The sequence below is a fragment of the Macadamia integrifolia genome, unplaced genomic scaffold (genome assembly GCF_013358625.1).
Source record: "Macadamia integrifolia cultivar HAES 741 unplaced genomic scaffold, SCU_Mint_v3 scaffold1075, whole genome shotgun sequence".
Taxonomy (NCBI): Eukaryota; Viridiplantae; Streptophyta; class Magnoliopsida; order Proteales; family Proteaceae; genus Macadamia; species Macadamia integrifolia.
In genome coordinates, this window is record NW_024868076.1 from 154,930 (window position 1) to 165,602 (window position 10,673).

At 37.8% G+C, this 10,673-nt stretch overlaps 2 protein-coding genes across 6 annotated transcripts in view; one reads left to right on the forward strand and one right to left on the reverse strand.

The window, feature by feature from the left end:
• The window catches only part of LOC122062584 (BTB/POZ and MATH domain-containing protein 4-like), a 6,457-nt gene extending 927 nt beyond the window's left edge, over nucleotides 1-5,530 (forward strand). The window contains exons 2-5 of one of the 3 annotated variants that reach the window (XM_042626215.1): nucleotides 1,338-1,683; nucleotides 1,816-2,095; nucleotides 4,962-5,009; nucleotides 5,087-5,228. In XM_042626215.1, coding sequence (XP_042482149.1) covers nucleotides 1,338-1,683; nucleotides 1,816-2,095; nucleotides 4,962-5,008 — 673 coding nt within the window. In that variant the 3' untranslated portion in view covers nucleotide 5,009; nucleotides 5,087-5,228. Of the gene's footprint in view, nucleotides 1-1,337; nucleotides 2,096-4,961; nucleotides 5,010-5,086 lie in introns of all 3 variants that reach the window. The other 2 variants (XM_042626214.1, XM_042626213.1) reach the window with 2 other exon arrangements.
• A 2,128-nt stretch (nucleotides 5,531-7,658) lies between these two features.
• The window catches only part of LOC122062578 (50S ribosomal protein L9-like), an 8,201-nt gene continuing 5,186 nt past the window's right edge, over nucleotides 7,659-10,673 (reverse strand). For all 3 annotated transcript variants that reach the window (XM_042626199.1, XM_042626201.1, XM_042626200.1), the window contains 2 exons: nucleotides 8,640-8,711; nucleotides 7,659-8,238 (listed from right to left, as the gene is read on the reverse strand). In XM_042626199.1, the coding sequence (XP_042482133.1) occupies nucleotides 8,074-8,238; nucleotides 8,640-8,711 (237 nt within the window). In that variant the 3' untranslated portion in view covers nucleotides 7,659-8,073. The remainder of the gene's footprint in view (nucleotides 8,239-8,639; nucleotides 8,712-10,673) is intronic.

The following is a 10,673-nucleotide window of genomic DNA, read 5'->3' on the forward strand; positions in this document are numbered from 1 at the left end:
CCCCCCCCCCCCCAAAAAAAAAGAAAAAAAAAAACTCCCCCTCCTCTTATATCGTGGTGCAACTGAATTGTTCGTGGTGAAATTGTTGCTTGGTTTTGTTTCTTACGCTGCTTCATTGTTGCGGTTGTTCCAGTATAATTTATTAGCAATTCCTTATCGGACCCAAGCATTGTGATGAACACAATATATTTTTAAACCCAATTTTTTTTTTTATCTGGAAGACACATTGAAATATTTGTCTTAGATTTATTAATTTTTCCTCATCTGGTCAGTGTCACTAACCTTCCGTCGACATGTGGTCATCTCTAATGTCTTTGTAGGCTGGACTATGGTTTGTTTCTTCTGTTTTTATTTTGTTCTTCTTTCTCCCTCTCTCTGTCCCTACTTTCTCCCTCACATTCTGGAGTGGGACTTTTCAGGAATTTAATTTTCTACTAGAACATAATTGTTTCTTATCCTAATCCTCTAATCATATTGAATCCTAGAACATTCAAGCTTTATGGCAGAAGGGAGGTCACTTTTGGTGCGATTTGTAACCCAAGCTCTTCTTAACACAGAGATTATTGGAAAGTTTACTGTTTGCATCAAAACTTTATGGGTGTGGGATCTTATTCCTTTGTGTCTTTGGCAAAAGTACCCAGCATCTCTTTTGTATCGCTGTGTTTATTTACACCTGTTGTCACTGGAACGTAATGGTATTTACTTATTAAAAACGTCAATATAGGACAATACAGAATCTGCAAGCAAAGGCAAATTGTATCCCTTCCATGATTTGGTGAAAAATGGAAAGTGGACCACTCTAACCATATATTCGGTGGATAAAAAAATCCATACGTATGAAATCACAAAGGAGAGAGAATACGCTTCTTTGAATTTCCTTCCTGTTGTCTCTTCATTGATAAGCTTTTACTTTGCATTTTTCATTTATTGTAGGTGTGGATGTTTTTGGTTTTCCCCTTCCAGGGTTGTACTCCTGTACTACTCTTAGTATTCTTTTCCCTTCCAAAAAAATTTTTGTGCAAGAAAAATGGAGGGGGGAAAAAAGAGAGGACACCTTAACTCATCCACACAGAAAAATGGTAAAGAGAAAATCCTCCCATACCGATTAGCATCAAAATCCATTTTGATGCTTCTCTGTAAATTCTCTTAGAATGGTTGTAAGGTATAGAAGAATAGTTCCAACATTCCTATCCTTGGCATTTGACTGCAGTTTATCTTTTCCTTGTTACTTGACGGAACTTTTGTCAAATTTTTTTCTGTTTCTGTCCTGAAGAAAATCGTCTTGGCTCCATATTTTCACTTCCTAAAAGGTTATTCTGTTTCTCTTTGGTATTTAGGGGTTATAAGCGCTTCTTCAGAAGAGCCATGCTTGAATCTTCAGATTTCCTCAAGGATGATTGCTTGAGAATTAATTGCACTGTCGGTGTTGTGGTTTCGGCAATAGATTGTTCAAGATTACACTCAATACATGTCCCTGATTCTGATATTGGAGCACATTTTGGTATGCTACTGGAGAATCAGGAAGGTTCCGATGTCATTTTTGACGTAGCTGGGGAAAAATTTTACGCTCACAAGTTGGTGTTGGCTGCTCGATCCCCTGTCTTCCAAGCTCAATTTTTTGATGGGTTGGCAGAAGATAAGCATGAAATTCTCATTACAGATTTGGAACCCAAGGTCTTTAAGGTGACTACGGCCACTGTGCTTTCCTATGCTGTGGATTTAATTATTAAGGTTTCCTTTGTTGGGATACCTACTTCATTCCTTGTTATTGTTGTTCTTTTTTGTCGGAACTTATCCTTCATATGTATTGGACAGGCTATGCTACTCTTTATTTACAGGGATACTGTAATAGAAGACGAGGAGCTGGTCTCATCAAGTTCATCTTGTGTATCCTCTGTGTCTGAAACATTAGCTGCAAAGTTGTTAGCTGCAGCTGACAAGTATGATTTGACGAGACTTAGACTGGTATGTGAGTCTTATTTGTGCAAGGATATATCTGTGAACTCTGTTGCCCAAACTCTTGCTTTGGCTGACCGTTATCATGCCATGGAGCTAAAAGCTGTGTCTCTAAAATTTGCTGCTGAAAACCTTGGAGGTATGCCTTTATTTCTCCAGTTAGAGCTTTTTCTTTTGCCTAGACAATGTTCTGATCACTTGGACTCTAAACTGGACACTTATTTCTGATAATTTTTTCATTGAAATATGATCATGATCATTGAGCTAGCATCTTGGAATCCTTTCTTCCCAATATGTTCTTATCTGCATTTGTGCTGAGTTAAAACAACCCTTGCCTTATTAAACCAAAGATAGGTGATGTGATCCCAGGTTCAATAACCCTGATTATAGGATGCTATATGGCAGTTTTGTAAATAGGCAGAACAATTTAGGACTCTTTTCAGAAGCAAACAAAACTCAGGACAAAATCTTAAATAAATTTTAAAGGAAAGGATCAATCTGTTATTTAAATGGCCTTGGGATAAGATAGAAGTATTATTAAAAGGCAAGGGCAGTTTGATAAAATGAAGGAAAATAAGCCATTATCCATAACTAAGCAAACTTATCTTCTCCTTCTCCACAATGAACAGACTTGGCGGTGGGGTTAACCCCTTCAATTCGATCCAGTGATCACAATACACAACCATGGTCTTTAAGATTTTAGATGTAGGTTGCTAACTGCCTAAACTATGAATTCTAACTGACAATCATCCAATTAAACAATCTAACAATCACGAATAAATGCTTGAAACTTATCTTAGCTATAAGAACAGGTTCAGACTTGGTCTTTGGTTGGTAACTCACAGTTGGATGATCTGGAAGAGATGATACTCTAGGGCTAGAGTCGCATCTAGTTGAGGGATCAACGCTCAAAGTTTCATAATGTTAGAAGTCCATTGTGAGAAGGGGAGGAGGAAGCCTGCGTGAGCCACAGGCTCCTCCCTTGGTGTTTTCCTAGTCCAACTAGGGTTGTCCTAGTTCAACTAGGACTGATGTCTAATTAGAAGTTAGTAAGCTTATGTTAGTTTCCTATTATGTTTTGGACTTCCTATTCCTAGTAGGATATCTTACTTGTAATAGCTGATTGGAGTTCTATATAATGAATAGAGGTGGGCTGCTCCAATCCATCGATTGGGACTCCCTTGCACAAATCGCAGGACTTTCTACCGAAATTAGTTAGTAATCTCAGAACTTAGTAACTTACTACTATCCAGCAAACCAACCAGTAGATCAGAGACTTGAAGTCTTCTCCAGGGAAAAGACTATTGTATGCCGGGTACAACCACTTGAGGTTAGAAGGCTACACAGATGCCGATTGGGTTGGATCCATCTCAGAAAGACTGTCTACTTTGGGCTATTGCACTTCGTGGGTGGTATTTGGTCACATGGAGGAGCAAAAAATAGACTATTGTGGCTAAGATCAAATGCAAAAGCAAAATTTTAGGCAATGGCTCATAGAGTTTGTGAACTCATATGGTTGTGACGATTGTCCCAAGAGTTGGGGTTTGAGGACTTATGCGATTCTACTGTGATAATAAGGCAACTATAAACATTCTTCACAATTCAATGTAACATGACAGAACAAAGCACATTGAAGTGGACCGGCATTTCATCAAGGAGAAGATAAACTCTAGCTGCATTATCACCCCTTTTGTAAAGATAGGTGATCAACTGGTAGACATCTTCACCAAAGGGCTCATCTCACACTAGTTCATTATCCTTTTATACAAGCTAGGAATGTATGACATTTATTGTCCAGCTTGAGGGCGAGTGTTAGAGTTTATGTAGTAAGGGTACATGAAAAACTGGTATTTTCATCTTGGAATTCTTTTAAGCATGGGTGGTAATCAATTGATCTGCAAATAAATTTGGTGGAGCCGTGGAGTTATAAATGTTATTTCCTGAGATCCTATTATTATCTTTCCATATACCCTTGGGGTAGTGATTTACTCCAATTGAATCATAGTGTTTAGAGGCCACTCGACCAAATCCTTAAGCACACTGAAGACTGAACTGCATTTTATCTTGCAATAAACTTCCAGATGCATCAACCTGGGCCACTTTGGAGCAAACAGCTTTCTGTATTTACTTCGTTGAACCTTACAAAATAAGGGACTTTTTGGACAATCCATAGAATATAAGCAAGAAAAACACCTGCTGTACTTTGAAGATACTAAAGATGGAAACTGCATTCCTGAATAATTATCTTGAAATGAACAGGTGTTTCTTTTTTTGATATTTTTTTAGTGGGGGGGTGGGGGTGAAAAAAATATTTTTTTAATTTTCTTGTGTAACTTTTGGTTCCTGCTTCCAGATGCACTGACTTTCACCAACCCTTGGGAATAAACACTTCTTCGTTACAGTTTAAAGTTGTCCTCTTTTCTGCTTCCTTACTGTAGATATTTTCTAACCAGGGGGCTTCACAGAACAGTACTATTCCTTGTTTTTTAGTAATGGTTCACTGTTATTGCCTTAAGAATTTTGTGGTATTCGTTTGACTTCATTCAGCTGTTTTGCATCGATTATTCCTATAGGACTTTAGGTCTACATGGTCTGCTACTTATTGAGGTCAAAGAAGCTTGGTGTTTTTGACAAGTCGCATTGCATCATTTGTCGATACATTTTAGGATGTTTTTCTGTTCAATTTTAAACTCTATGACCATGACTACATAATCGATCTTTCATACTTACAAGATAATAATGAACTTGATTTTTCATTTACTAAACTGTTCTTAATCAGTGTGGTTGGATGATCTGATCCAATCTTTTGGCCTGATTCCATTCCTAGTTGGCATCTTATCTTTCTGTTTCTTGTTTATGATTTTTGCTTGTCAATACCATTTAAGCTGTGCTAGGTGGCTTTTAAGTTTGGACATCTCTGTGAACCGTGGATGCAAAAGTAATTTTGACAAATCAAGATTTAGTTACTGCTGCATGTTATGTTTATAAAGTTTTTCATTCTTCAGGAACTCCCCAAGTAAATGAAAATTCGGGAACTGAGAACGGAGCCTAAGGTTTTGATTGATTCTGTTAGCTATTTTTTTGTGTTTAATTCCCCCATTTTTTGCTCTAATTGCTAATCTTGATGCAGCTGTCATTCGATCAAATGGGTTTGAGTACCTCAAAGAAAATTGTCCAGCATTGCAGTCAGAGCTTCTGAAGACATTGGCAGGGTGTGAGGAGGAATGTAGCAGTGGTGGGAAGAGCCACAGTGTGTGGGCCCAGCTCTCAGATGGTGGTGATACCAATAGCAGGAGGGTAAGGCAACGAACCTGATATCTTAAACATCGTCGTAAAAATCTAGCTTGGGAAACATGGTCATGTAAAATGATAGGATTTTTTGTTTTTTCGTGGGGGTGGGAGGGTGGGGGGGAAGAACACCCCTTGGGAGAAGAAAAAATGGGAAATGCGGCCTCCGTCGAGTCAATACTTTGACGTGAGTTTATTGGATGGTATGGTGCGATGGCAATGAACTTGATGTTGTAGGCTTTTAACAGCTGCTGACATTTAGAGATAAAACTAGCTATTGTGAATCTGTCCTTTCACTCATTTGAACTGGGAAAGTCCCCCCCCCCTGTAGGTGGTGCTCACATTACCTAAGCCCCCTGCAAACGAGGTTAACTGGAGAGCTCTTTCCTATATGGTCAAAGAATTGTCTTTTTTTTTTTTTTTTTTCAAATATCTGAAATCACCTTCTGGTTGTAAATGTAGAGACTATTAAAACATGGTAACTGTGCCCAATTTGGCTCTGCGCTTTTTTCTTCTTTTAGGGTAGGTTTTTTTTTTTTTTTTTTTTGGGAGGGGGGAAATGGGGGGAGTGGGGGATGGGGGGGGAGGTGGGATGGGAAAGTGTGGGGGATGGGGTGTGGGGAGTGGTGGGGTTGGGTTGGAGATTGGGAAAAAAGGATGATGCTTTTACCAGCAGAAGAGTTTTTTCTCTCCATGCTGGTTCCAAACTTCCAAGTATCAGGATTTGATTTGCTGCATTGATGAAAGGCTGATCTAGTCGATACAAAACAATACTGAAAACTGTTTAAAAGCTGTATTTCTGTTATGTTGACATTATCACAGCCACGATTGAGGTGGATAGGATGTACAGATTCCCTGAGGTTGATTGGAATTCGGTGAGTAGGCTAAAAGATGAAAACAAAATTGAAATAGCAAGGCTGTATTTTAAGCTGCTCCCCCAATGAGCTGTGGCGCAATGGAGCTCTTCAATTTTATTTATTTATTTATTTTCGGAAAGGAGAACGAAGATGGATTAAATAAAAAGGAAAGTGTCAAGATTATCAGTTATAACTTCACTAACTTTCCCTATCCTTGCTTCAGCTACTAGGTTGTGACACTCAGCCACTGATATATGGCTCCTATCTTGTTTCGAAAGGACAGACCTTAGAGAATAATTTAATTACAGACGCAATAGCAAGCTATATCCGACAGTGTTGAGAGTTAAACCTACTATACTACCTGCATGATCAAAGTACATTGGAGTAACAATAATTTCTTTCACAAAAAATATTGGCAACTAGATCGCCTATAAACAAAGTACGCCCAAAGACATTTGAAACTCATTTCTATGGCCAATTGATTCGCAAAATGAACTCTGTCAAGCGAATGGCAAACAGAGGTGTCTTTTCATGGTGCCTTGTGTTTATGTACAGAATGTGCATCCGGATGGTGTTCGTTTTTTCTTAATATTATTCAAAATTTCATGAAATGGATAGTGTTCTTTTTCCTTAATATTATGCATAATTTTATTAAATTAGAACGATATTGAAAAAATATACATTGATTTCTAGGATTCCTTGGAAAATAACGAGTAATGAAAAAGATTGAGATAAAGAATGACTTACCCCTCACAGAGGAACTTAGTCAGTGTTTGGGTCGCGGCTATGTAGACAATGGAACGTAACTCGGTTTAAGATACTGGAATTGGTCTTGATATTAGACAGGGTAGGCCCAGATCAGACAGAAAACACTTATCATTAAAAAAATCAAGTACAATCTCACAAGTCAAAAGAATCTCAACTTAACGGGATTTAATACATGGATCCTTGTATTTCAATAGGCATTATCCAAGATCATACCTGTCACAAGACCAAAACTATACATATCACTAGAAAAATGCTACTCTTAAAAAGAGAGATTAGTCAAAACTGGTTGAAAATAGAAAGAATAATGCCAATACATGGGATTATATGGTTAAATTTGACACATTGCAAACCCAAACCACATCTAATTAATCATCAGATCAAATTAATGTATCACACTTTCACATGACACGGTAATAACGCCTCTTGCTTGGGCCACACAAAGAAGATTTTGCATTTTTTTTTTTCTTTTTAATCAAAAGTTCCCTTTCAGATCAATTAAACCTGGAAACAAGGGAAGCTTAAATATATTAGAACCTATGGTATAAAATAACTGTTACATGCTATATACCAATAATCTGTTAGAGAGGAAACCAGTTTTGCATCAGCAACTATAAAAGAAAAATACAGAAGAAGAAATCAACCAGATTGAGAAATTAATGGCTCAAGATCATCTACGGAAACAGATGAGAATCAAACAGCCCAACCACCTCTGTATGGTGACCAATGGGAGTTATTTCTCTGTTTCCGTGGATGATCTGCACCCACAATTTAATATAATATTTCCATCAATAGTCAGAATAAGCATCTAATTTCATGAATCTGCTGGACTCTTAAGAAAATGTAATGGTTGGATCGTCAGACCAAAATATTTTGGAGGGGGAGGGGGAACTGCTTTACAGCATATGCTCTTCTCACCCACCCAAACAGAAGCTTCAAACAAAACTCCTTTCGCAGAACAAAAAACCTCACAATCTCAGCATGTGTTGTGAGGCACAAAACTCAGGGGATGTTAATTAATCCTAAGGAAACTTCATTGCATGCAGAGATTTCCATGTATTCAACAGAGTTCTACAATTACTCCATCAACATCTCATGCAAAATCTTCTTGCTGACAAAACTTGTAAGTGAAGAAAACAATCATCATCATCTCATGCAAAAGCTTCTTGCTGGCAAAACTTGTAAGCGAAGAAAACAATCCCATCATTCATTTTCTTCTAATTTTAACCTTCAGGGTCCAGTTAAGCTTCCCTACAGGCAAGGGAATTGCCCTGGGTAGACGGAGTGGCACCTCGTACTCTCCCATAGTTGTTAATGGAGATGGTAGGTGCAGGTTCTCTGGCTGGACATCCACACAAAGCTGCCTCACCACCTGAAATATAAAAATGGGCATTAATTCTCACTTGCATTTTTTTTTTTTGGGGTGAATGTCACTTGCATATTTGTTTCTACGCTAAAGAGGAAAAGGGGGAGAGGGAAAAAGCCACAAAGGCAATGATATTCAAAGAGAGGAGAGGGAGTATGGCCTTAAAATTGTATTTATTTATGCTTTTTTTTTTTTTTTTTTTTTTTTGTGGGGGGGGGTGGGGGATTTATCTACAATAACTGAACATTCAAAGCACAAGTAATACCCAGTTTCTTCCCAATGAATTACCATAACCTACATGTCTGGTCCTTGAGCAAGTGAAACAATCAGAAACCACACACCAAGGCTCATCTGCTTGCATATTCAAGAGGAGAAAGCCAATTAACCTAGAAGATAAAACTATATACCTCTGATACGAGCTCATCTTTTGTCACAGGCGAACGCAAATCATTGTCGACCTTGATAAGCCTCCTCAGCGACTACAAAAAATATGCCAATCAATCTACCATATATCAAAATGATACAATGCATTTATCTGTTGTTTAAGCTTTGAAAAACAAACTTCAATCATCAATATTTAAATTAACCATGGATTGTTATTATTTAATCAAAGCTAGTTTGGATTACACAATAAGACAAAAATCATAATTACACAATGATTTTTTTTTGTCTATCTCTCTCCTCAAATTCAAATTTTTTTGAATTTTTTCTTTTCTTTTCTTGGCTTCCAAACATAGCCTTACTGACCCTTCTAACGCAACCCCCCCATCCCTATCCCTACCCCTACCCCCAACACTATTGCACACCACCCCCAACACACACAGCCCCTTCCTAGTGTTGGGTGGAAAGAAAAAAAACACTGCTGACCAGCAGAGGCCATTTCGTCTGCAAGAACTGGACGATTCATCAACATCCCCAGAGTCTGTAAGGGATGCATCCAACCCCTCTTTATCTACCAAATCTTGTCTTTTGTAATTTTTTTTTTTTTTTTTTTGGGTGCCAAGGTGGACTCACCACTATGGTGATCCGAAGAGGAAGTGGGCGCCCACTAGGACTCATGGGGGCGGGGAGTAGGGGGCTACCAATGGTGCATGGAAAGCACTGGTGCACTTTCAAGACGAGTTGATCCACTAACCAACACTTGGGCACGCTCTAAAGCGAGCAGTGCCATTGACTATTTTCCTCATTGTAGGCTTCTTATATTACTGTGTTTTATCTGCTTATATATGTCATTCTGTTCGATACTACTTGTTTTTTTATATACCACATTATCATCTCATTGCTTTGCGTGTTATATATTTGCTTTGGTACATTATCATCTCCCTGTCTGGGTGTGTGTTAACTGCTTGCTCCCTCTCCCTCTATCTGAGTAGCTTGATTCTTTTTGTTATGTGCATGAAATCTTAAGTTCTTTAGTTCTGTGTACTACATCATCATCTCTGTGCCTTGCTTTGATTATGCATCTTATTCTATTTGTGGAAACTGTCTTCTAATGCATTAAGTGTCCTTTCTTTTCTATCCTTTGTGCATACTTATTTACTATATATCTCTACTTTCTTATATTGGTGCATCAGCTAGGCAGCCGGCACTTCAATATATTCAGCCAACCTCCGTTCATATGGATCCTTTCTCATTTCTTCATTTCCCTTATTTTGTTTGGACCTCAGTTTTCCCTACTTTGTTTTACATGGATCCATGTAGCCGACCCCATTAAGTAGGGATAAGGATGAGTTTGTTGTTTTTGTTTGAATCAAAGCTAGTCTTGATAAACTATCATCACATAAACAACACAGGTACCCACAAGCTCCTGCAATTTTTATTCTTATGGTTTTCAAAATTTAGAAACTTTAGCTCAGAATATATTCATTTGCTGGAATTGATTGATATGAATCAATTTCTTAAAGGACTGATAAATATGCAAAGAGGAATAAATTATCCAGATATTCAAAATGACATCAAGCTTTATCTTGATGCATTGCAACCATTAGTTTTTTTAATTTTTGCGGGGGTGGGGGGGTGTATAACTGTGTAATGCAACCTCTAAGCATATATAGTTCTGCATCAACTGATACATTAAATAGGCAATGGGACCAAAAAAAAAAAATATATATATATATATATATATATTCTAACCTGACAAACTGCTAACCCTTCCAGAAAGAAAGAATAAAGTAGAAGGAAACGATGGGAACTGAATTTTTCACTACTTGTGCTTGGGAAAACACAATCCAACCATCTCTAATCAGATACAAATGATCCCATTTTTAATGGTTACTTAAAAACAAAGGTTTCAATGTTCACAACTTTTTTCTCATATGGGTAGTTGGGTACCCACAAAACTCTACCCTTGTGACAGTTCATCTCCAAATGTAACTACACAAAAGTGTATACCATCTCCACAAGTGATACAAGTTTCTTTTGGGGTTTTTTTTTTTTTTTTT